General features: G+C 39.3%; 3 protein-coding genes across 3 annotated transcripts; 1 reads left to right on the top strand and 2 right to left on the bottom strand.

Moving 5' to 3' along the window:
• Positions 1–981: 981 nt before the first annotated feature.
• Positions 982–14,886, bottom strand: LOC143627901 (putative E3 ubiquitin-protein ligase BAH1-like 1). Its single transcript, XM_077097617.1, has 6 exons — positions 14,601–14,886; positions 14,163–14,404; positions 13,835–14,089; positions 13,627–13,764; positions 13,421–13,479; positions 982–1,196 (listed from the first exon to the last, which is right to left on the bottom strand). Exons 1-6 carry the CDS (start codon positions 14,785–14,787, stop codon positions 1,091–1,093), a joined length of 987 nt encoding a protein of 328 aa, XP_076953732.1. The 5' UTR covers positions 14,788–14,886; the 3' UTR covers positions 982–1,090.
• Positions 14,887–16,925: 2,039 nt separating this feature from the next.
• On the top strand, positions 16,926–19,960 carry LOC143627900 (putative glycosyltransferase At5g03795). Its single transcript, XM_077097616.1, has 3 exons — positions 16,926–17,380; positions 18,105–18,675; positions 19,461–19,960. The coding sequence occupies exons 1-3, from the start codon at positions 17,053–17,055 to the stop codon at positions 19,945–19,947; spliced, it is 1,386 nt and encodes a 461-aa protein (XP_076953731.1). The 5' UTR covers positions 16,926–17,052; the 3' UTR covers positions 19,948–19,960.
• Positions 19,961–20,060: 100 nt separating this feature from the next.
• Positions 20,061–24,391, bottom strand: LOC143627899 (uncharacterized). The gene is made up of 8 exons (XM_077097614.1): positions 23,723–24,391; positions 23,421–23,625; positions 22,769–22,859; positions 22,540–22,685; positions 21,584–21,827; positions 21,387–21,491; positions 20,880–21,264; positions 20,061–20,647 (listed from the first exon to the last, which is right to left on the bottom strand). Exons 1-8 carry the CDS (start codon positions 23,943–23,945, stop codon positions 20,160–20,162), a joined length of 1,887 nt encoding a protein of 628 aa, XP_076953729.1. The 5' UTR covers positions 23,946–24,391; the 3' UTR covers positions 20,061–20,159.
• Between the last annotated feature and the right edge of the window lie 1,784 nt (positions 24,392–26,175).

Raw genomic sequence — 26,175 nt, 5'->3', positions numbered from 1 at the left:
TGATATAAGTTATCTTAACTTTTCATTTATCTTTGTTAGTTTTTGAATGTTTTTTTATTTGACTCAAATAAGTTATGATTTCTTATAATTCATGTAAAAGTATCATTTATCTATAAATACAACATTTGCATTTCATTAAATTTATATGATGTTACATATATATTATGTTTTTAAATATGTTCCACCGTGTGTAACACGGGCACTATCCTAAATCAATATTAGAATCCATAGATCTGTTTCTTTAAGATATTTGGATCACTTGAAGCTTGATAATGTTATAAAAGAAAGGGCACATTTGGATTTGAAAAATGAAGTTAGCGATAAGGTAAAATGGTTGCTAGAGTGTGAGAACTATGAGTTAAATTTTGATGTTCTTCTAAACTCTTTGAAATCTGAAGGTAAAATTTAAGGTAACACCAATAACTTAGTTATGTAGTTGATTACTAATTTTTTACTTTAATTGTATACTTTGTGTTTTCTATTTAAGTTGTTAGTTTAGTTCATAACTAGAAACTTCAAAAAACCTACAATAAACTTTTATAATCGTTTATTTTGTTTGTCAAGTTGTGAAGGTGATTTCTTTTTTTTGGTTAAATTTTGAAGAAATTGATGGTTGATAAATTTGTCTATATTGATTTTTTTATTTATCTATTTTCAACCCGTTTATAACACATGTACTATCCTAGTATAGCAATATAACAAAACATGTACATTTTTTATTTGGACAACTTGAATTAATAAACCTCCCCTTGTTAGAATTCCTAACCGGGAGAGAAAGAAAAAAAACACCACAGTTACATAGTGATAGCGGATTTCTTATCCATGCTTCCCAATTCATTTTAAATTAATAAGCATGTAAGTTAACAAATAAAAAAATTCAAACGCTTTTATTTAAAAGAAAACTAAAGCGTCTAATTACAAGTAGTCGTGACGTTCCCTAAATCGTTATATATTTATTTTACGAGATTATACTTTTTACAGATAATATTTTTACATATAAAGTTAATAGTTAGTACATATATTTTTTTAACAAGATAATAATTAAAATGGAGCTGAAAATAATCAAAATATATATCGAACAGTTGACATTTCATAATCCGATCACATGGCTCGCTTGCAACTCCCAATACTCTTTCGTCTGCTTCAATATTATCTTTCGTTCTTCCACGAGTCTTTCCATGAACTCTTGTTTGCACCTTCAAATACCACCAAATATTAAGATATAAGAACACATGTTTACGCTTAAAAAATGTAATTATATTCTTTTGTTTGAACCTTTAACATGTAACAAAAAGAGGTGACATATTCCATTAGGTACAAGACTGGTCAAGCTTAAATTTATATAACCACATAAATAAAAATGCATCCACTAAGTGTGGTCTAGGGAGTAAGAACCTACCAAGGCCCCATTTTTTATAAGTGCAATGTATTTGTCGTATATTGTTACTATGAACCAAGCCTCATTTTTAATAAGTGCAATGTATATGTTGTATATTGTGTTACATGTTGGTAAGGGTCCTATATGGCTTGTGTGTAGACTTGTGGTGTTGACATCAAGGCCAAGTGTCATCAGTTTGGTGATGTTATATTGGGCTCAACTCAAGTGACCATAATTTAAAAGAATATATAATGTGGTGATTTCTAATTAGGAGTAGAGGTGTAAAAAAAACCGGTTTGGGACCGGTTTTAGGCAAACCGAACCGAACCGGTTTGGGTTTAAAACCGGTTTCACCCAAACCGGTTTTTTAAACCGACCCAAACCGTCGGTTTCATGACCGGTTCCCCTTTAAAGCTATCAAACCGGTTTTAAAACCGAACCGATTTGAGGAAAACCGGTTTGAAACCGGTTAAACCGGTTTTTAAACCGAACCGAACCGGTGTGACCAGGTCGGCCTACCCTGCTTTCAAACCGGTTTATAAACCGAACCGGTTTGGGTCAAACCGGTTTTGACCAGTCATTGACCAAACCGGTTCGGTTTATAAACCGGTTCGGGTTGGGTTTAAAACCGGTTTTGTACACCTCTAATTAGGAGTTTGCAAATTAATGAAATGGTTTAAACCTTGTTAAAAATATTAAATGATGTTAAAATTTAGTAATTTGTGACTTTAAAAGTAAAACCCACATAACAACATATATTAGGATAGAATTTGGAATAGTTAATTTAGTAGGTTTTGGTTGTAACAATCCAAAATATGAATATGTTGGGTTAATAAACACCGTACAGATTTGTTTAGATTAAAAAATGTTGGACTTAATTTCCGTCCTCGAGTCAATAAGGCAGGTTGGGCCGACTCATTGAGCCTATGTTGAGTTCGTGTCTTGTTTATCAAGTTGAGCACGTGACTTGGTTTACATGGAATAAATTACTTGGTGAACAAGTCGAGCCAATGACTTGGACAGCAAGGAATTTATTTATTAATTATTGTTTAAATATGTTTTTACTAGTGTTTGAGTATGATAAAGAGTTTGTATTCTAGTCTAATTAGGTTTTCATGTTTAAACTAGTATATATACCCGAGCTTGTGGGTTATATCATTAAGTGAGTTTAAGAGTTTTCAGTATTGTAATTTTCGAGCTAATGAGAATTACAAAGATCGAGCTTATGATCTAAAACTTAATTATTGTGTTTATCGATCTTGGTCACCAAACTTCAAAAAATGTAATATATTACTATGAAATATTAAGTTATTGAACATGAAGATTGAAGAAACACGGATCTACTCCCCACTAGTGGGTCCTAGATCCAATGAGTCCACATGGTAGGATACGGTTAACTACCAACACGATATGAACACAACCCCTAAAGTCTCGTATACGAACTTGTTTTCTTTCTTCAATCCATTACTCAATCTTTCCTGATATTTGTCATGGCGATTGCTCAATCTGAAGTTGATGAAATAGAGGTTTGTTGGGACCAAAGGGAATACCAGAAACTTATTACGACTTATGGTATTCCACCGGAGTTCCCTTCTACTGGTTCCATAGCCAGCTTTCCACCTCCAGGAAAGATGGCGTTATATGCCGATTACTTTGAGCATGGGAACTTCCATCTTCCCGTCACAAAGTTCTTCCAACGGGTGATTAAGGCGTTTGGGATTCACTTGTCCCAACTTCACCCGCGTGCTGTCATGCGCATACGACATTTCGAGTTCGTGTGCTTGGCACACGACTTGGTTCCCCGGTGGATCGATTCGCTGTATTTTACAAGATGGCGAATCGGAACGGATGGTATACTTGCCACAGTTTGCTGGATAGAATTATCGGCAATATGACCGAAGAAATTTCCGAGGATTGGAAGAAAAAATTCTTCTGGATCTCTGAGGAATGGGTGCCTGAGTCAATGACCCGTCGTTCTCCTAACGATGCCCTTATTGATATTACTCCAGCTGCTCACGAGAAGCGTGACTGGTTCCACAAGTTGACCACCTCACCTACTCCGATGCGGGCACTTCCCGAGGAGGCCCTTGTATGGGCGGGAATGAGTCGGTTGTGGTCTTCACCTTTCATGGAGCCCGTTTTCGTTGAATTGAACGGCCGTAAGTCTTACTGTTTTTGTTTTTCCCATTTTTTTTAGGCTTTGTTGGTGATGTTTGTTGTTTGTTTTCAGGTTTTGGCTCGATGTTGAACGCTCTAGAGGATGACAAGGGCTGCGTGAGTAAAACTATTCGCGATGTGAAGCATACGCCCATATTGGAGAAGACTGCCCAGTACTTCCTTTTTCTTGTCAAAGTGCACGCCGAACCGGTTGTTTCGGAAGCTATCTTTGAAACAGGTGCGTACACTTTAAACCCTCCTCCTCTTAACACGCTGACCTCCGACGGGATATTCGTCATTCCAAGTGACGATTCTGCCATTCTTGAGGAGGAAAGCTCAGATGATGCTTCTGAAGTTTCATATGTCTCTCATTTATTTGCAGAGCTGTACCGGAAGAGGTCTCTCCGTGCATCGCAGGCGAGTGACGCGGGTACTAGTGCTGCGGATGCCGGGAAAGAACCGAAGATCAAGAAACGCCGGACGCATCGTCCAAGGCAACCACTTCCGCCCAATCTTGCGGAACGTTTGGGGACAGTGAAAGGTACGTTTTTGCTTGCTAACTTTTGTCAACCGTAATAATGAGATCTGACTATGGTGTTCTTATGCAGACCCGTCCATTGCTGAGCGTCTAGTGATTGGTAAGCTGTCCAAGCCAACTCCGACTGTTGAGAAACAACCATCACCTCTTCCGGAGAAGGAGACGGAAATACTAGTTTCCCCTCCTATTGAGACGATCGAGGAAGGGTCTAACGTTCAATCGATAACTTCTGGGTCTTTGGACCATTTGTTCCAAAATGTTGAAGCCACCGGTCTACAGCAGGAGAATCCTGAAGCCACTGCGGAAGGCTTTAGGACTAATGAAGCTTTAATGCAACCTCCCCCCCCCCCAATTTTACACTTCTTCCTCATTCGTTTCGACGGACGAGGGAGATGATTTTTTGTATGGATCTTTTGCCCATGAGGCTGGGGGAGGTTCATCCCAAGGTGGGCCGCAACAGTCAACTTCCTCTCCTGTTCGCTTTGGACCTACACGTTCACAATTCTTTGGGAGCGTGCAGTTAGGAGGGGATTATGACTTGTTCGTCCCGCCTTGGGACATCGTCAACGGGTCTCGGGTTTCTTCTTCCAAGACGTGTTTGAGTTTTGTTGAACACTGCATGCCGCCGGCTGAGAAAGCATATCAGCTGACCCGTTCCCGCGATGAACTCCATTCTGACTTAGTTGTTTCCTTGACTAACAGCCTAGCTTGTAGTCAGGAAATCTTACGGGAGTGGCGGACAATGGGCGGTAAGCTTGGTGCTGCTTCCGATGAAGTGAAAGCTGCGAAGAAAGAAGCTGAGGAACACCGTAAGGCAGCGAGTGCAGCTAGGTGGAAACAATCTGATGTTGAGGCTGCACTCGAACAAGAAAAGAAGCGAAATGCTGATGCTGCTAAGCGGTGGAAGGAGGCCTGCGAGAGGTCGAATGCCACCCTTGAGGCTTCCCGAGCTGAGACTCAGAAGAAAAAGGACGAGTTGGCGAAGGCACAAGACGAAGTGTTCCAGCAAAGCGTCCGGATTCAAGAGCTCGAGGAAGCTTTGAGATTGCAAGGGGAACAGTCTGAAATGAAAGATAAGACTGTCGTAGAAATGCAGTCTGCGTACGACTCTCTTTTGCAATCCCACACTGAAGCAGGCGATCGCGCCTCTGCCGAGCTACAAAAGCTTCGATGCAGGGCGGAACGCGCTGAGCGGGAAAGGCAATATTTCCTTGATCGTGGCCTCAACTCTGTAAGTGTTTCTCGCACATCTTTATTTCTTTTGTATGTTTAATTCCCTGGTGCTGACGAAATCTTGTCCATAGGTTATCCGTCATATCAAGAGAAGCACGGAGCTGACTGACTGCTTCGTGAACTTGACAATTGCTTCTAAGGGGGTTGGCCGGGTAAAAGGCTTCAACGAAGGGTTGCCCAGTCCGGACAACCTATTGAAAGCCATCCCCTTCTGCGGAGCAAGAGCTTGGCAGGCGGGTCCAAGAGTATGATGACCTTGTCTTTCCGCTACAAAATATGCTTCCGGAATTTGCTTCAACCGAAGATGGTGTGAAGCAATTGCGGGTATACATTGATGATGAATCTGACGATGAGTCTGATGATGGCCAGTCGGGTGATAACAAGGCGGATGATGCGGCCCAGAATGCTCCGGAAGACACGGCGCCTTAGAATCCATAGGATAGATGTAGGTGTTAAAACTCAAACTTGTAATTTTCTTTTCATGTTTTTGTAATCACCGTTTTGGATATTAATGGAAGGAATCTTTGCAAAATATCTTTCTTCAAATTTTGGATTTGTGCAAGTTGAATGGATAGTACTGGTGACGTGGCGGAGATAAGATTTTAGGCGGGGGCTGACAAGATGTTTGTTTGACAGCCTGTAACCACTTTTTCGAATCTCCCGCCTGACGTGTCAATCACCCCATGGCCCTTATTTTCTCTTTCCTCCGTTAATCAAACGGTCGCATTAATTGCGATGAGTATAAATAGGTCTTGAAGTCTCCAATCATCCTTATCACTTTCATCTTATTTCTCCTACTCACATCAGAAAACTTTTGTTTCTTCTATCTAGACCACTTCACTACGGGTAATTTCCGGTTGCCCGTGACGAAATTTGTTCGTTCTATATTAAAAAAGTATGGGTTCCATTTATCTCAAATCCACCCATTCGGGATGCTGAGGATTCGTCACTTCGAATTCTGTTGCCAATCCCACAATTATGAACCGCCAGTTAATATGTTTGCCATTTTCTACAAAATGACATATCGTGATGGGTGGTATGGTTTTGCTACCACTGGAAAGGGTCCGATTGGTTTCGAATGGATCCGGAGTATTCATGGATGGAAATCCAAGTTCTTTTGGATTCGGGAGGATGTCATTCCTTTTGCCATGTCAAAAGGGAAACCGGAAGACGAAGCGCCCGAAATTTCCGTTATTGAATATGAGGGACACAACTGGTTTGACACTTTGACCAAAACACCAACACCCATGCGTCCTATTCACGAAGGGGCAATGGTTCATGCCCGAATGAGTCGTCTGTGGCCGTTTCCTACCTTGGAACCATATTATGAGAATTCTTACGGGAGTAAGTGCTTATTTGTCATACTCCAAGTTCCTAGTGTTCCTTCTTTAACGTTCTTCTATTGTAGGTGAAGGTACGATCCTTTCTACGCTTGTGGACAAGATGGGAGGCATGATGGTTCGCCGTCCAATTGCTCAGTGTGACGTGCCCTTTTTGGAGCGTACGCAAAGTAACTTCGTCTTTTCCACAACCCTTACGCCGGAGCCTATTGTCTCCGAGGCTATGTACGCCCAAGGTGAGGAATTTGTCAAAAAATGTGAAGGTATTTTTCAACCCCGCCCTGTAACCGCTGTTACCTCAAGCGGAGTGATAGTGCTTCTTTCATCCAGCGAGGAGTCATCATTCTGTGAAGGGGAGTTACCGATTGGTGCTGCTAACCCTTCACCTTCGTCTGTAGGTTTGACCCGTAAGCAAGATTCGAAGACCATCACCGATCCGTCAGCAGGTGAGGCGGGTGGTCCTCAATCCGTTGAGGGAGAACCTCAGGCTATGGAAGTAGGTGCTTCCTAGGCTGCTGGGAAACGGAAGACACAAGCTTCTGATGTTGTGCCCAAGAAGAAGAAAAAGAAGAAGGCCAAGGTTGAAGTCCCGGCATTGGGCGCTCGTCTTCGGGAGCTTTCCGCCCACGACGTTTCGAAAGGTAAAACTTGGCCCCCTATTGTTATTTCTTAATCCCTCGCTTCCAGGTAACTTGAAGGTTTTTATTTCAGGTCCGAAGGATTCTGCTACTGCCGAACTCCCGACTTCACCCACTTCACCAATGAACACTGTTCAAGAACCGATCGATTTATCAGACTCTTCTCCTATCAAGAACAAAGAAGTTGGTGAAGCTGGTCAGTTTCGCACATCTCCACCTCATCATGAGAATATCTTTGGAGATCAAGGTGGAGTAGGTGTGTTTAAACACGGGGGACAGGCTTCCTCCTCTCAAGTGGGTGAGGACACTACTCCGTATCATCCCCGATGGACGTTACGGCGGAACTCAGTACTAAGCAATGCGGATGTTTGTCAAGAATATCTAGACGAAAGTCTTCCTCCTGCAGAGAAGGAACGACAACGTCGCCGCATCCGCCAATAACTGTTCGACTCCAACTCTTATCATGTAGCGAACGCTGTGTCTACCAACCAGGAACTTCGCCTGGATTGGCTAGCTATGAATGACATGTTGGAGGAGACTGAGCGGAACTTGCTTGGGGCCAAGAAAGAGGCTCTTAAAGCGATGACCGATTCTCAAGATATTCATCGGGCTGCGGAGGTGGCGAAAGCCACGCAACTTGCTGGTGAGGAAGCTAGGACTGCTCTTCAGAAACAACTGGATGAACAGGCTTAGCTTATCAAGATCCTTCAAGCCGACTCAGTGGCCAAAGATCAACGCTTGTCCGACCTTAATGCTAAGAATCGAGACCAAGCTCTGGAATGTGCTGATCATAAAATGGATCTTCTCCGAGTTCAAGCAGACAAAAAATGGCTTCTATCGCCAGCGATTCCCAAGGTATCAAGTTTCTTTAATGATCAGTTTGGGTGAGTATGTGCTTACATATGTATGTTTGTCTTTAACAGGTTATTACTGATGTTCGTAACAGTGATGATCTCGGGAATTGTGTTGCGATACTCCTCCGTGCCTCCGAGCAGGCGGGCCGACAAACGGGCTTTGAAGAGGGGTATAAGTTTGGTTCCGAGGGCCTGTCTCCAGGAGAATATGTGTTGGCCGGCAAAGATATTGTGTCCATCCTTGAGGAGAAAACCAAGGAGTTTGATACTTTGAAGTTTTCCCTTTCTGATCATATATCAGAGCTCGCAGATAAGGATGATGCCATCGAGCAACTAAAGGAGTTGTTGGATCTTGAAGAGGAAGACGATGAAGAAGCCGAAGATACTACGGAAGGCGAAAATGTTGCCTCGTAGATGTATATGTACTTCTCCTTGTAAATTTTGCTTCCTGTTTTGTAATCTCTTTTGATCAAATAAGAAGTATTTGTGTTTCTTCCGGTGCACTTTGTCTTATGTACTATAATATAAGTGCTTATTCGGAACTTCGGTTTTGTCAATAAAGGATTACATCTTACAATAACATGAAAGTAACTGGACATTCTATATTTGTTGGGCGGAAGCCTTACAAAAAGAAATTGCATAACTTGCTAATCTATATGGGCACGCAGGCCTAAAAAGTAAAAAATGAACAAAACTGCTATATATAGCATTTCTTCAATTGTGTTGCGTTCCAAGTTCGAGGGACCTCAGTCCCATCCAACTTCTCCAGCTTATAGGCACCTTTTGTTAGTACTTGTTTGATTTTGTAAGGTCCTTCCCAAGTTGGGGCTAGTTTGCCCGGAGGCTCTTGGCCGGAAGCCTCGTTGTTGCGGAAGACAAAGTCTCCCGCATCAAACTTGCAACTTTGGACTCGCGAGTTGTAATATTTTTCAAGCTGTCGCTTATAATTGTGTTCACGAATCAATGCTAGCTCTCTTCTTTCTTTCAACAGACTCAGATTCATCCTGAGTTCGTAATCGTTGTCATCAATCAGCAGAACTCTCGCGGATGGAATCCCGATCTCTGCGAGGATCATGGCTTCGGTTCCGTATGTCAGGCTAAAGGGTGTCTCCAAATTGCTGGAGTTCTTTTGGGTGCGAAAAGCCCAAAGTACGTGAGGCAGTTCGTCCACCCAACCTGTTCGTTTCGTCCCTAGTCTTGCCTTAATCCCCTCCTTGATAGTTCGGTTAGTCCTCTCGACTTGACCATTTGCTTGTGGATGAGCAACGGATGTAAAAGTTTGAGTGACTTGGAGTTCTTTCAACCATGCTTGCAATCCACTATCAGCAAATTGGGTCCCATTGTCACTTACCAATTCTTGCGGGAGATCAAACCGGCAAATGATAAATTCCCAAAGGAATTTTTTCACACTTGAAGTCGTGATTGATGCAACTGGTTTGGCTTCTACCCATTTGGTGAAGTAATCAATGGCCACTATCAGGAACTTGACTCATCCTGGGGCTTCTGGGAATGGTCCCATAAAGTCAATAGCCCACTTCTGGAACGGCCAGGCAGAAGTTACTGGAATCAGTTCGTTATTTAGACGCAGGGTATTGGGGGCATGGCGCTGGCACGAATCACACTTTCTGATTTCTTGCACAGCGTCTAAATGCATGTCGGGCCAATAATATCATGCGTTCATGATTTTTGCAATCGTCATTCTTGGTCCCGCGTGTAATCCGCAAATGTCTTCATGGATTTCTCTGATTAAGTAATTTGCGTCTACACAGCGCAAGAGCGGACCAAGAAATGATCTCCGGTACAAGATACCCCCAGTCAACTGGTAATTCAGAGCTTTGTGCTTAATCTTCCGAGCCTCAGCCTTTCCTGCTGGAAGTGCCCCGGAAGATAAATAAGCTATGATGGGTGACATCCAAGACTCGACACCAGTTTGAATTACCAGGACTTGGTTTTGTGGAACAGATGGATGGTCTAGAACTTCTACACGAATATATTGGCGAAATGCTCAAAATTCGTTGAAGCTAGCTTGCTAAGAGCGTCCGCCGATTTGTTCTCGCTCCTCTTAATATGGACAGTGTTGAAGGAGGAAAACTGACGAATCAAGACCCTTGCTTGTGTCAAATAACAAGCCATGACATCGTTTTTAGCTTCGTATGTTCGTTTATTTGTCTCGCAATTAGCATAGAATCCACCCAAGCCTCTAAATGTTTCACCCCAAGCTTTTTTGCTATCCGCAGTCCAGCCAGGAAGGCTTCGTATTCCGCCTCATTATTGGTACTTTTGAAGTCCAATTTGATGGCGTATGTAAATTCATGTCCGGTCGAAAGGATGAGTCGTACCCGTCCAGTTCGTCCTCATAGGATGATACCCGCATATCAATGCGGGGACGAGGGCGCAACCTTCGGGTTTCGCTCATGTTCCGCTCCGATGGCAAACTTTATTGGATGTGGCTTCCCCTTATGGGAGGAGAAATATATCTCCTGGGAGGCTCATCGTACGTCAGGGTACGGCCATGGAAACGCTCATTCCGGACCCGACGTTCGTACTCTGCTCTTAAACTTTCTTGCTGAACACGAAGCCACTCGTCCGGAGACAAAGTTTCTTCGTGAGCTCTTCTTGGATTAGAGTCACCGGAATCTTCTTCCAAACCTAACTCCGATTGAGTTCGATGAATTTCTCTTGCAGCACGTTCTAGATTTCTCAAGTTAGAACCGCCTGGAGCTGTGACATGCCCCAAGTCGGCAACTGGTATCACCACGTTATCAGTGTTCACCGGAGTGACACTTTCTTGTTGAGCAAACAGCCCCCGAGCTATTGAACCACCCAAGGTAAAACTTCCAGGGTTCATGGCATCGGTTCGTGTGACAGGAGGCGTAATTCGAGCAAACACAGACGTTGTTCCTTCACGTGTTTCTAGGTTGAAATCACGTGGAGTTTGTGTTTGATTCTCCGTCGGCCCTTTAGGTAACTGAGTCATATCGTAAAGAGAACTGAAATTTTTTTAGCTATTCTAACAAAAGCACGGATGGCGCCAATGAATAAACACAGATCTACTCCCCACTAGTGGGTCCTAGATCCAATGAGTCCACAGGGTAGGATACGGTTAACTACCAATACGATATGAACACAACCCCTAAAGTCCAATGATGTGAATCCTGCAAAACAGAACACCGTGAGCTCGTTACGGGAAGGATGAGGTGGGGGGGTCTTCCCGTAACCACCCTCCGGCGTGAGAATAAATACAGTTCTGATGATAAGATAAAGTACTTAAGTAAATTGAGAGAGTACCGTTGTTGTCAATGCCCACCTCATGATGATTGAGAGGGTCTTTATAGCCGAAGGGTGTGGAAAGGTGATTGGGCCAGCTGTCTCTTAGGAAGATGCCTGCATAACCGTCTGGACACGTGTCCTTGTGTGATAGGTTTAGCTTATACGTTGCATGTGCATGCATAACAAACTGGACACGCGTCCTCTTTCCATTTGTTAATGGGAGAATATTGGACATGTGCCCGGTTATAACGACCTTGCCAGGTGTCATTAGCTGATTGGCCAAAAGATCACGTATTGCCCAAGAAAGCATCTTGGTAAATCTTCTAGAAGGTAATTGATTATTGACAGCTGTCCCAGAGCATTACCTCGTGGTCATTTACGCGGAAGGTTATTCCTTCTTGCGGATGACTTCTGAGGGTGCTACGATGCTTCCGCATGTGCTATAAGAGTGTTTCTTCCTCAAACGATTATGCGGATGACTTGTGTGCCCCACGGTGGATTTTTGAGTGACCCGCGGGTAGTCCTTAAGGGTATTTGGGTCTTTTTAGTACCCTACCGCAGTACAAAGAGCAAGAAACACGTGGCGACTATCTGCTTAAGGACTACCCGCGGGTCACTCAAAAATCCCTCATAAGACACCCGTGGGGCACACAAGTCATCCGCATAATCGTTTGAGGAAGAAACACTCTTATAGCACATGCGGAAGCATCGTAGCACCCTCAGAAGTCATCCGCAAGAAGGAATAACCTTCCGCGTAAATGACCACGAGGTAATGCTCTGGGACAGCTGTCAATAATCAATTACCTTCTAGAAGATTTACCAAGATGCTTTCTTGGGCAATACGTGATCTTTTGGCCAATCAGCTAATGACACCTGGCAAGGTCGTTATAACCGGGCACATGCCCAATATTCTCCCATTAACAAATGGAAAGAGGACGCGTGTCCAGTTTGTTATGCATGCACATGCAACGTATAAGCTAAACCTATCACACAAGGACACATGTCCAGACGGTTATGCAGGCATCTTCCTAAGAGACAGCTGGCCCAATCACCTTTCCACACCCTTCGGCTATAAAGACCCTCTCAATCATCATGAGGTGGGCATTGACAACAACGGTACTCTCTCAATTTACTTAAGTACTTTATCTTATCATCAGAACTGTACTTATTCTCACGCCGGAGGGTGGTTACGGGAAGACCCCCAACCTCATCCTTCCCGTAACGAGCTCACGGTGTTCTGTTTTGCAGGATTCACATCATTGGACTTTAGGGGTTGTGTTCATATCGTATTGGTAGTTAACCGTATCCTACCCTGTGGACTCATTGGATTTAGGACCCATTAGTAGGGAGTAGATCCGTGTTTCTTCAAAGATCTAAGTGGTTGTCGATGGATATCAGCACTAGGAACTTAGTTCTCTGACTGAGTTACTAATGATGGAGATAAATAATAGAAATTTCAGAGTTTAGTATATGAAAGCTACATAAAGTCATAAATTATGAGGTTAGCCCGTGTGATGCAGCTACGTGTATTTGTAATATGGCCCAATTACCACTAGAAGGTTTTCCCGCCCGATGCATTGGAATACATGTATATACCACCTTACATATTTATATGTAAGCACATATAAATAGAAAACAATATTCATAAAAGACTATCTTTGCCAAACATAAACATAAAATACGAAAAAAAAAATATCTACACCACGTCGTTGAAATATCTGCTAAAGTTACCAATCTAAACACATTGGAATTTGGAAAGCCGTTCACGATACCAAAAAAATATATATGTTTTTTTTAATACAACCAAGTTTTCAAAAAAATTATTGGCATGCTGAAATCATTTTTAACGTAATAGTGTATTAAAAACTTATTTAAAAACGTTAATTAACATAAATTATTAGAAAAAATAAAATTAAATGATCAATAACTAAGTTATTTATTTTAATATATGCATATATAATATAAATATGTATAATCTAGAAAAAGAAAAGAATGAAAACAATCACATTTACCGTTGTTGTAAGAGCAAACCTAGTTCAGACATGCACACCGATTGATCATACACGCCACTCTGCAATAACAAACAAATCAAAAATACCCTGCAATGTTTTCCACAACTCTTCCAACCTAAAATGACTATTTTAACAATCATTGAATAATGTTTTTAATAGTCAAACAGGTACTTATACAAAGACTTTGTATTATAAGTTGAACTGACCTCTCTGCAAACTGGACACTTAGAATCTGAACTTGCATATTTGAGTCCTTCAGTGATCAAAACATGAGCTGCTAAACAAGCACAAGACTTGCAAAACATATGTCCACACCTCAATGCATATGGTTGGAAAACAAGATCCTGAGCCAACAAACTTGAATAATAAATTACATAAACTTAAAGACATCGAATTTATAAAATTTGCTCATACCAAGCAAATAGGGCAGATGAGACTGCAATCCAGTTTTTCAGAATCTAGAAGAATCAAAGTGAGTACAGATTCTTCACTGGTTAACTTGAGATCAAACGAGAGTTGACCGAAAAGATCATCAGAAACTAAACTGTCTGAGCCGTGAATATTGATACATAAAGCTACTAATTCAATCAACCATGGCAATTGCATAATATACAAATGCCTGGCCTGCAATTTGGACTTGAAATTCATACCATTTGCAGACTCGTGCACCTATCAAAATTGGAAAATATTAATCAAAGATTAAAGAACATTAAGTATGAAAGAAGTCGGATTACTAACTTACTTTATCATATTTCTTGAGGATTTTCCTAAGTGCGATAGCGTTCATAACCACAAACTGGATTAACATTAGTCCTTTGTTCATCAGTTGTTCTTGATCGTCTTTGAAACACTGTAACACGCATGATAAGAATCTTGGCAGACCGGAAGTGAAATGAAGACGAACGAGGTGCTCGACTCTTAAACTAATATTATCAGCCATCTTTGAAGCTGCCACTGTTAACTCATTGAACATCCAGTCACATCCTAAATCAAATGTGTGTATAAATTATGATCCTCTATAAATTTTAAATGATATGTTAGATCATATATTAATGAAACAAAAATTAGTAGTCAACTGATTACATATTGGAGGAAATCAATATTGGGCTTAGGGTTAGGGTTTCAATAACTGTATGTTATAACAATTACACGAGTCTAAAATTAACAAACAGAAGCTTACGATTACAGTGTTGAATACTAACGATTTGATTGCAATCATCTTCTAAATTCGCATCACCATGAGAATCGATAGAAGCTTCGTTGCAAACGTTCAATTGATGCTTGAACCTTTTGAAATCAAAGCTACATCTCGTGTTGAGATCATCATCTTCCACTAAACAGGTTGTTAACGACTCTTTGAGCTCCATTTATCCAGTTTGATTTTAATTAATTGTTCGAATTAGTTTAAGTGATTTGAAAATAAGAGATTAAGTTAAGCGAATATGCTGTTGATGAAGTGACGGATGCAGTCGGAGAAGATGACGCACATGACGGAGCTTGGTGGAGTGATTAAGGAGGAAGACTGGAAGAGTGTAAATAGTTTTTGTCATTCTGCTTTGCTTGATTGTACGTTGTTAATCGAAATTTGTGCACTATAGTGGTTACCATGGCTTGACATCTTTCCTTAGGTCAAGTTGTCAAAAGATGTAACCAGCTCATTATATTGAATAATTAGCTCTAAACCATGATTGGGTCCCTGTCACAGTTTGGTGGAGTAACCCCATCATGATTCAACCCAAAATCACAAGCAAACCCCAAATTAAAGTAAACACTCAACCGCATTATAAACAAATTAGAGTAACAAGAAAGCCCTTGTTGAAATCGTTCAATTTTGTTTGACACTTTTGGTTTCCTTGCACCAGAAGTTGTAGAGCTACTTAGCCGAGTCCTACGGGTCATGCATAATAAATATTATGATTCCAAAATCTAAATGTTGTTTTCAAAATATTGAGTTTTGCAATTTAAAAGGGTTTGCGGCGTAACTTGTGAAACTATATGTAGAGGTTCACAAAAAACCTGAACCCGGAACCGGACCCGAAATAAAAACCCGGAACCGGTTTTTCTAATACCCGGGTTTTTAATACCCGAACCCGTACCTGACCCTACCCGTAGGCAGTGTTGTAAAACTCGGCCTAGGCGGCCAAGTACTCGGCGCCTAGGCACTCCTTGGCACTTCACTGCAGTGCTTTTCTTCTCCAAGGTCAATAGACTCGGAATCGTCACTAGGCGGTCCTACTCGGTCCTAGGCGGGCCAACTCGGACCTAGGCGGCTCTACTCGGGCTAGGCGGTCCAACTCGGTCTTAACAAAATTTTGACTTTTATTAAAAAAAAACAATTTCTCCAAGAGCTTGCCGCTGTTTTTTTCCTTTTCACACTAAGACTCAACCTAATTTATGTTCTAAACTTGCAACCACCATTGTTATCATCTGATTCGAAGTTCTAAACTTGCAAACATCTTATTTAAGTACGATTTAGGTACATCTTTCATCAAATGAAACATGTTCTTAAACTAATATGCATGTGTTATTGATTGTTTTTGTATTTTTCATTTGTATTTTGTAAAATATTTACTAAACTTTTCATATTTGACATATATATAATCTCCGAAAAACGAATTTCTTTATAAAATACCATGTCCGAGTACTCCCCGAGTACACCCCGCCTAGACCGAGTACTCGCAACTCCTTAGTCGACCACCCTGAGAGCGCCTAGCGACTTTTGCAACCTTGCCCGTAGGGTACGGATAGGGTATGCATTTCGGCACTAAAACCTGAACCCGACCCGGACCAGATTTATACCTGGTAATACACGAAAACCCGAACCCATTTCATACCCGGAACCAGGTTTTTCCAATACCCGGAACCAGACCCGATGTATATCCGAAAAATACCCCTAAAAAGTGCAACCTTTTAAAAATTCAATCTATAATCAGAAAAAAGCCCGAAAAAAACCCACAAATAAGGTTTTTTCAATACCCGAAAATAGGGTATTCAAATACCCGGTTTTAGAATACTCGGTTCTATACCCTACCCGAACCCGATGCATAGGGTATGGTTTTTAGAGGCAATACCCGGCCCGGTTTTTACTAATACTCGATTTTCTAATACCTGATCATACCCGAACCCGGTTCCATACCCGAACCCGGGTATTTGAAAAACCCGATTTGTGCACCTCTAACTATATGTGGGATACGTAACGATCAATGGTGATGGTCCTTTGTGGTCGAAGATAATGACCGATATCTGTATGATTGTTTTCATGGTTTCTGATAATGTAAAGAGGTTCAAATAAAACCTGTAAATAAAAAAAAAGACACATGATATATAAAAGTAATTACATGCAAAGAGTTATAAAAATGAGTATTGACTGATTAAAAATAAAAACATGAGTAAACTAGATAGAGAAAACGCAAAAAAAAAAATAATAATAATAATAATAATAAAAATAAAATAAAATAAAATAAAATAAAATAAAAAGAGTTGTAGTGAAGTTGAAATGTGTGACACACCCGACGCAATAGCATACGGTTAATGTGACCCATTCTCAAATATTAATAATAACAATAATAATACCCACGGTGGCCGTTAACCTTACCGCCGAAACTCCACTTCTCCGGCGCCGTTAACCGTCAATGGCACGTTCGCTTTTCTTACTGTACTCACTCTCCCGCCGGCGAGTCTCCGATTCACTCCGCAGCCTGTTTTTCATACCCACCGCCTTAGCTCTCACCACCTCATTGTTTATTCTGTTTTACATTTCATCAACCTCTAATCTCTTCAACCCTCATCCTCACCATCAATCTCGTCATCATTTCCTTCAAAACCCAGCTGGGGATTTGTCCAAAATTTCACCGATTGAAAGTCAAACACAATCAAGTCTAGATTTTGACTCACCGAGTACCGGTTTGGGAGTTGGGGATGATCATGATGGAGATGCGAAACCCTTAAGCAGCTCAATTGGTATGAAACTATGAATAAATTTTCACTTTTTTTTTATAATTTAAATGTTACCCGGTTTTCGTCCCATTATGTGTCAACTACTGTCAAGTGGACTTGACAGCCAACGGTATACTTTCCTGGAGACGCCCAAGCCAAACTCTGAACATAGCGTGGGCCGGGTTAAGACAACATGGTCTGAGTAGAGTTAGAGCTAGACAACGGGCTCTTTAAATTTGAGAGTGCAGGTAGCCTGAACACAAGAAAGTAACCCGAAGTTAAATATTTGACTTTTAGAGTCAAACAATATGCTTTTATGATTTTAAACTGATTTAGATTTTACTCATCGTTACACTTGTACGAATATATATGTTTTTTTGTGATTTCAAATGTTTAAATGATCATATGGGTGTTAATAATTTATTGTCATCATTAAAAAGGAGTGAGACTTGAATCTTTGACTTTTAAAGTCAAACAATGTGCTTTTCTGGTACTTAGATTTATTAACCCGGGTATAGAATTTGTGTTGTTAATTTTGCTATATGGTTTTTATGATTCCTGCTTCTGAAATATATGTAGAATTATGTTCTATCCTGTTTGAAAGAATTATGCATTGTCTTGAAGTGTAATTAGACTGTCATTCCTGTTTACAATTTGAAACATTTTTGTGTCAAAATATGAAATAAAGAACTGTTCTTGTTGAATGATCTTGAAAATGCTTTGATTATTTGGGTAATTCTTTTTTTAGGAAAAACGGATGCGAATGATGTTATCTTCCACGATGAAGACGTCTTTACGCACGACTACCTCAAAATGAACAAATCTTTCAAGATTTTCATGTACCCGCATGACAAAAACGATCCGTTTGCTAACGTTCTACTACCTGTAGATTTTGAACCCGAGGGCAACTATGCAAGTGAAAGTTTCTTCAAGAAAGCACTCAACAATAGTCACTTTTTAACCAAAGATCCCTCAAAAGCCGATCTTTTTTACCTGCCCTTTTCAAATGCAAGATTGAGACATGATCCAAGGGTGGGAATTGTTGGTATCCAAGACTTTATTAAAGACTATATTTTTAATGTTAGTCATTACTACCCTTATTGGAATCGGACCGGTGGTGCTGATCATTTTTATGTTGCCTGCCATTCGATTGGACGGGTTGCTATTAATAAGGCGGAAGAAATCAAACTTAATGCTATTCAAGTTGTGTGTTCTTCGAGCTATTTTCTATCTGCATATGTTCCTCATAAAGATGCATCATTGCCTCAAATTTGGCCTCGGGTAGATGATGATCCGCCAAATATTACATCATCTCAAAGGTAACATCTTTTTTTTACATATGTTCTTTAAAAGGTCTAATGGTTGATCTTTTTAGGCTAATTAATATAATTTTGCAGTCTTTTCTCTTTGTTGCCGGTCTTTCTTGTTGTCTTTGTATAAATCATAGATGGGCCAGTCTCTCTTTATGACATATAAGTGCTATCGAATAGTTATAGAGAAAAAAGGCCTATGTGATACGCACAAATGTAGACAGATTGTTGAACCAAATAATTGAGTAAAAGTTTTTCTTATAACTATTGTTATTTAGGGATATTGTGGGTTATTTTTTTGGTGAATTTTATCTTATGTTGTTTGAAAACCATGTTAAACGAGTCGTGTCGGGTCGTGTCATTCGCGTTACTAAACAAGTTATATTTTATCATGTTAAACATGCAATGTCATGTCGTGTCGTGTCAATGTGTCATGTTCATGTTTGGTAATTGGCACGTTTAGTTAACGGGTCATACTCGTGTTTGGTACCCGTGTTAGTCGTCTCATGTCTGGCCCATTTGACAGGACTAGATACGTTTTGCCAACCCTACTATTGATATTCTTGATTTTGAAAATTATGGATAAGATTTACAAGTTTTAATTTAATTACACTAAACTTAATAAACATACGTAAAGGTTTAGCAAATCCCTTACGGTTTCAATCATTTGACCTCAAAAATCAAAATTTACTTTTTAGTTTCTTAATTACCCCTAAAATTCTTTGACCTTCGAACACATATACGCCTATATTTTCAAGAAACAACTTATATTGATGATCCTCTTTCATTTGCAGGAAAAAGCTAGCATTTTTTGCAGGAGCTATCAACTCCCCAGTCCGCCAAAAGCTTGTAGAAACATGGCAAAACGACACATCAATATTTGTGCACTCGGGTCATCTAAACACATCATACGAAGAAGCACTTCAAGACAGCAAGTTTTGTCTTCATGTCAAAGGGTTTGAAGTCAACACAGCCCGAATCGGTGATGCATTATATCATGGCTGTGTGCCTGTGATCATTGCAAACCACTATGATCTCCCATTTGCAGACATATTAAACTGGAAAAGTTTTTCAATAGTTATTGCAACATTAGACATCCCGCTTTTGCACAGGATTCTTAGTGGTTTAAGTTCCGATGAATATGACAGTTTGCATAATAATGTGCTCAAGGTTAGGAAGCATTTTCGTTGGCACACTAATCCGGTTGATTATGATGCGTTTTATATGGTTATGTATGAGTTATGGCTTCGTAGAAGCTCGATTAGGGTTCCACTGAGTTAGGTTTTATATGTAACTGTAGTTGGTATTATTCTTACATTTCTTATTTAGTTGTAAATATATGTAATAATATGACAGTTTAGCTTATGTGAGATATAATGGAGAAAGGAAGTAAATATAAGTGAATAAAAACTGATAATTACTAAGCAACTGCAAAACCATAAATCCTGAAAACAAATCACATACACATCTTCAAATCTAAAACAGTAGCCAGCCTAACTTGATTTAACCGGTTCAGTCGTAATCCCGAACCCAAACGGGTACAATGGGTCATAATGCGGGTCACCCACATTCATCGGGAGCTGATCAACCGTCTTGAACCACGTACGCGCAAGCTTACCTGTAAACCCATAATCACCATACAAAACATCAGCTACACCTTGACCCTCACTGCCTGGAAGCCAAGCAGCCACCAATGCATCTATGTTAGAAACATACGGTTCGATCACAACTGGTCGGCCTGTAATCAGCACCACGACGCACTTCACGGCTCCGCACACGTTTGTGATGGTGGTTGGGCCCGGTTCGGGTATGGTTAGGTTCATGCTGTCCCCAGCTGTCTCGGAATAGGGGTGCTCGCCCGTTACAACAATGGCGTAAGAGAAGTTATTGGATTTGATGAATTCGGGTGTCGGGTTTTGTTGGAATACGACTTCGGTTGTTGGGTCAACCGTGTTCTTGATGGCGGATAGGATCGTGGTACCTGAAATGATTAAAAAATTGTATTTAAGTGTTGTGGGTTAACCAAGACCGATAGAGGTCTGAAACTTTGACATGACATGACATTATATTGAGACGAATCCCGCGCTTTTGGGTTTTGTTTAAATGGTTAAGAAGGATTGCGGGTTGACCCGTTTAGTTTCATACAAAGTTTAGTTTTATACTAAATATCGGGTTCAACCTGCCAACCTGTGAACACGAACCATTTAACGTACCTATGGTAATATTTCCGCTTTGTCCGTTCCACTCAATGGTCCAACCACCACACTGATTACCAATGTCATCAGCATGAGTCCCCGAAACAAGTATCTTACCCGACTTCTTCGGGAGTGGAAGCATCGGTTCGGAGCCCGTTTTACCATTCTTCAACAACACTAACGATTTCTTTACCGCTTCTCGGGCCAGCTCGCGGTGCTCTTGACTTCCAAGATATTTAACCATTGTCAAATCCGCTAACGGGTTTTCAAACAAACCCATCACAAACTTGACCCGTAAAATCCTCTTAACCGCGTCATCAATCCGGCTCATGGGGATAAACTTATTTGTCACTAAGTAAGACAACCCGTCGATGAACTCGGTATAATTATACGGTACCATGATCTGCAATCCAAATATTATTCTAGTTCAGTTTCCTAACATTGTTTTGTTTTCTATAACATATACTATTTTCGGGTTAAACAGGCCGGGCCACGGGTCAAGAAGACAAGAACTGAAGAACTAACCATGTCTAGACCGGCCTCGACACTCCGTAAAATGGAGTAGGTGTAGTTAGCATGAGGTGGGTCGGTTATTCGATCGATTCCTTGCCAATCTGAGATCACAAACCCCTGAAATTTATAAAACATGATAACAAGAATCAATGTTACTTTATGCATGCAACATTTAAACAATACTTGTTACTAAGGAAATGTGTTTTTACTCTGAATTTGACGGTGTTTTTAAGGAAGTTAGTGACGAGTTGATTATCTGCATGCATTTTATCACCATTTACGCTGGAATACGAGATCATGATGGTTGCAACGCCTTTGATAACCGAATCATAGTATGCTGGCATATGAATGCTGAATAATCCGTGCGGGGTTATGACGGTGTTGTTCTCGTTGATGCCTTTCGTCGTCCCGCCGTCGCCAACGAAGTGCTTCGCACACGCCACCACTTTTTCTCTAATAACATCACAAATTGAGTAAAAATTACCCAAAAAATAAAATTTAGCTCAAGAGTTACTTGAGATTAACGCGGTAAAAGCTCAAGTTAAGTAGAGCTTAAATGAGTTGAAGCCTAAAACGCTTGAGTTGAGCCCGAGCTCGAGATTCTCTTATTGAGCTTGAGGACCTAAATGGCTAAATCTATTACTTTTACATAAAAAAATTAATATGTTAAACATATATTTACATAAAAGTTAATTTTTATAAAAAAATAAAATAATCAATTAGACATATTATATTTATAGATGCATGAAAATTAATTAATAAATAAGAAACAAGTCTTTGCTGAGCTAAGGTAGCTTTAGTTTGGAAAACAATTCACAAGCTTGAGTTTAAGCATAAATATTTAATATATTTGCATACTATATAAAATAACACAGTAAATTATAACAAAATAACTAAATAATATACATTATAATGCATAAATATTTATAGATATAATAAAATAGTTATAAATGTACGTATAATAATAAACAAAATGAAAAAAGAGTCGATTCAAGCAAGCTAAGCTCTAACTTGAAAAACAACTCACGAGCACATGGAAGTACAGCTACAAACTTTTGTGAGCTGAGCACGGGCCTGCTAAAACTCTGCTCGGCTCAGCTCGTTTACCCCTAAATTTATATTATGATTATGTGAAAAGTTAATGGAATTGATTCAAAGGGTTTACTTTCCACCAACGAACGGTACGCCTTTTCGGCCATTGGCGGGAATATCTCCTTGTAAACCGGGTATGAGTTCAGTCATTTGACGAACAATTGCGGGATCTTCACTGTAGCTTTCGTAACAACGACCCCATCTTGGGTCTCTACAAACCTGTAGATATTGAACTTACAAACCATAAATATGTTGACAGGATGAAGATGATTTGATATGATTGTGAATATGTTGTTTATTACCGCGATACATGGTGCAAATGCGTAGTTAATTCCGGTTGCTTTCACTTCAAGTGCAGTTGCAGCGCCTATTTTCTTGATCAGATCTGAGTCCCTACAAGATGAGTTTAAATATTTGTAAAATGTCCAAAATACCCTTCAATACAATGAACGTTTGTTGCGGATACAAAGGGCATAGAGGTCATTGTTAGTCGTCGTAAAATGATAAAAGAAATTAGAGGTGTTTGAAAATTAGATGAAATTGGTTGAACCGTCTAAACCGAAGCAGGTCGGTTGGTTTGACCAGTTTTAAATCGTAACAGTTCGGTTTTGTTTTGTTTAAAGGTTAAAAGTATTAGTTTAATTTTTACTTTTTTTTGGAGGGGGGGGGGATATACAGTTGTGTATGTCATGAATGTACATTCCTATCATTTAAGATATTATAATAAAAATATTGAAATGAAGAAAAAAAGAAAAGTTTAGTTAAAACGTCGATCGGTCCAACCAACCTTTCAACCCTGAAAAATTCGGTTTGGGCCGGTTAAACTGGACCGTGAACAGCCATAGGTATTTAACTTATGGCCTAATGGGTGTTTACGCCTTACGGTCTAATTTGACCAGGCCAACAGTTAAAAAGGGCAAAAACGTAATTTCAACTAGAAGAACTTAAACTTGCCTTGTTACTCCAAGACCAATGTTGTGAGGAAAAATTGTAGCTTTATAAACATTGTTGTTACCATGGACCGCATCAATGCCATAAATCATAGGTATGCCTAAACGGGTCGCCAACGACCCGTTTTGGAACGCGTTTACCATGTTAATCCACATCTCCGGGGACGCCTCTTTTGCTGGAACACTCCCACCACCGCTCAATACACTCCCTGCCCATAATCCAATTCCATAAGTTCAAAAAAAAAATAACATAAATATGAATTCTTGAAATTAAGTAATTAGCATATGTAAATTTATTTTGATTACCAATGAAGTATTTTCGCATGACGTCAGTAGAAGCTACTGATCTTTCGATTTGTGTCATTTGGCCGATTTTTTCCTCCAAAGTCATTCGATTAAGCAAGTCTTTTATTCGAGTATTCAAAGGTTGTTTTGGGTCTTTGTATTTTAAGGTTTCTGATGTAGCAATGGTAGCCCAATAACAACACAACATAATAATCACCAGAGCTGATGGAGACAGCTTTCCCATTTTTCACTTCCTATATATATCTTCAATTAACAAAAATTAAACTATAAGTTTATAACCATATAATTATAAACTGCAGTAAGTTTCATATTTATTTATTTTTTATTTTTGAAGAAAACCTTAAAAAAATGTTTCTTGTTTTGTTTTAGTCAAGAAAGAATTAAAGACATAAGCCAAATCTAGGTAAAAATGACTACATTCCATGCACAAAAATCCCATTCATAGAACATATGGTGAATAAATAAAAGTACAAGGGTAAAACTGTCTTTATGTTCTACACAACCTAAATTTGTCAAAGTTCACATGAAATTCAAGATTTGTAGACAAAAGAATCATAATCTTTATACCCCCACCCACACCCCATGATTTGTACACAAAAGTAATTATAATCTTTGTCAAGAGTTTGATTACTAGTTCATCCTCTAAGGGGTGACTGGGATTACGGCTGTTAACGGGCCATGTTCGCGGGTGGAACTTGACACGAACTCGAATCATGTCATGGACATCAGCACGACAAAGTGTTCGCGGCTGACTCAAGACTGTTTAACCCAAAAAGTTTGTATATTTTTTTCTCTTTTGCATATTAATAATTTGAAATTCTTAATCACATGTTATTTTTAAGGTTTTGAAGCAGTTACGTTTAAACTATCCAACTTAGTAACTTATATATTTTGGCATAAAAATACCCAAATTGTTTAAGTTGGTACATAAAAAGATTTTAAAAAAAAATTGAAAAAGTAAATAAACGAATTAAACGAGTCAACCACCTGTTAGCTAAACATGTTCATGGGTCAATCCAAAACGGACCCCGACCACATTTAGATCAAATCCAAACTCATGAATTTCGTGCTACATTCCGTTGTGTCAAAATTTCAAACCCCTCAATGGGATCGCTTATTCAAACAAATTATACTTATAAGTGGATGCACATAGTCAACTTATTAGAATATATTTCAAATTGAGAGTAAATTTGTCATTATAAATCATAAAGAATAAGTTGAAATAAAGCACTCTCAAACATCATAAACAACTCATTTCTCCCAATAATAAGCCCACAAGATCGAAAATTAACATCCAAACATAAACACAATATTTGAAACCAAACACAGCTTTGAGCATCAATAAAAAAATATGATTTATAACAAATATGTAATCTTTAAAATGATTGATCAAACACCAAAACTGACCCCATATAGTGTTTTAATCAACAACATGCAAGAAAGAAAGAAGTGTAGCTTACAGAAATGATTAAAGGTTGAGAGAGATTAATTCCGAAAGTATCGAACTGAAAAGCGAAAATGGTGTGTTTTGGAGATGAATTTGGACTGGAGAACGTTGGGTGGTGATTCTAGTCTTTATAGGGGAGCGTGTGTACCTGTTTAAGGGTTTATAAAATAAATATGGATTAATTAAGGATTCAAAGTTGTTTACATGTTTTTGACTACATGTTTACCGTCTAGTTTTTAAAATTAAACGAGTTTACTTCCAAATCTTTTGTTGAAATTACGGCATGTAATAGTTATAAGATTTGAAAACCTAACAAAAATCATAACATAATTATGAAAACCTATTGTATACTTTTTACTTTTGGCATGAACATAGTTCTCTTATCTAAAGTTTTAAGTGTAAAAAGAATTTAAACAAAAAAATTGTATGAATGGTCACATTGTACAAACTGGCAAATTACAAATACTTTTAAACTTTTTAAATATTACACCATGCAATCATGCATACTAGGGATTGATCTTTGTGCATACCAGGGATTGATCTGGGGTATACACCAAAGAGAAAAAGCCTCTTATCACTCGATCAAAACCTTAGTGACAGTTTACATACGTACTAAACAATATATAGATGATGGATCTTTATGCATTATAATACATTTTTATTTGAAATTGATAAAAGGCTCATAATTTGTTCTATAATTTATTTATTTATATATTATTCTTTTTAGAAAATTTTGTTAGTACCAAATACTATACTATTTTTTTTTATATTTTGTTTTTTACAATTATGTTGTTTGTTTGGAATTGAGGGTCCCATAGCTCTCTATCCCCAAACTTCCGGGATGATAAAGTTTGCCTACATCTTACCTTCCTTAAACCTTACTGATAGTTTTTCTATTTATGAGATAAAATGGGTATGTTTGTTGTTTAAGGTAAGTGCAATGTCGAAGCTGAGTAGTCATACAGGTGACCGGGACAAAATCGTTAAAATTGACACTACAAAGCGA

The sequence above is a fragment of the Bidens hawaiensis genome, unplaced genomic scaffold (genome assembly GCF_021521415.1).
Source record: "Bidens hawaiensis isolate Kalapana, Puna unplaced genomic scaffold, B.hawaiensis_p1.1 tig00004748_1, whole genome shotgun sequence".
In the NCBI taxonomy this organism is placed as follows: domain Eukaryota; kingdom Viridiplantae; phylum Streptophyta; class Magnoliopsida; order Asterales; family Asteraceae; genus Bidens; species Bidens hawaiensis.
The sequence above is the reverse complement of the archived record's forward strand: the minus strand, read 5'-3'. Positions and strand labels throughout refer to the sequence as shown.

What these genes read in the sequence shown, in the direction of transcription:
- LOC143627900 (XM_077097616.1), top strand. Translation starts at nt 17,053, where the DNA reads ATGGCACGTTCGCTTTTCTTACTGTACTCACTCTCCCGCCGGCGAGTC. An exon ending in ACCCTTAAGCAGCTCAATTG is followed by an intron (nt 17,381 to 18,104) that starts GTATGAAACTAT and finishes TTCTTTTTTTAG; the next exon opens with GAAAAACGGATGCGAATGAT. An exon ending in AATATTACATCATCTCAAAG is followed by an intron (nt 18,676 to 19,460) that starts GTAACATCTTTT and finishes TTTCATTTGCAG; the next exon opens with GAAAAAGCTAGCATTTTTTG.
- LOC143627899 (XM_077097614.1), bottom strand. Translation starts at nt 23,945, where the DNA reads ATGGGAAAGCTGTCTCCATCAGCTCTGGTGATTATTATGTTGTGTTGT. An exon ending in ATTGGTCTTGGAGTAACAAG is followed by an intron (nt 22,860 to 23,420) that starts GCAAGTTTAAGT and finishes CTCATCTTGTAG; the next exon opens with GGACTCAGATCTGATCAAGA. An exon ending in AAGCGGAAATATTACCATAG is followed by an intron (nt 20,648 to 20,879) that starts GTACGTTAAATG and finishes TAATCATTTCAG; the next exon opens with GTACCACGATCCTATCCGCC.
- LOC143627901 (XM_077097617.1), bottom strand. Translation starts at nt 14,787, where the DNA reads ATGGAGCTCAAAGAGTCGTTAACAACCTGTTTAGTGGAAGATGATGAT. An exon ending in TCATCTGCCCTATTTGCTTG is followed by an intron (nt 13,765 to 13,834) that starts GTATGAGCAAAT and finishes TTGTTGGCTCAG; the next exon opens with GATCTTGTTTTCCAACCATA. An exon ending in GGTTTGCTCTTACAACAACG is followed by an intron (nt 1,197 to 13,420) that starts GTAAATGTGATT and finishes TGGTATTTGAAG; the next exon opens with GTGCAAACAAGAGTTCATGG.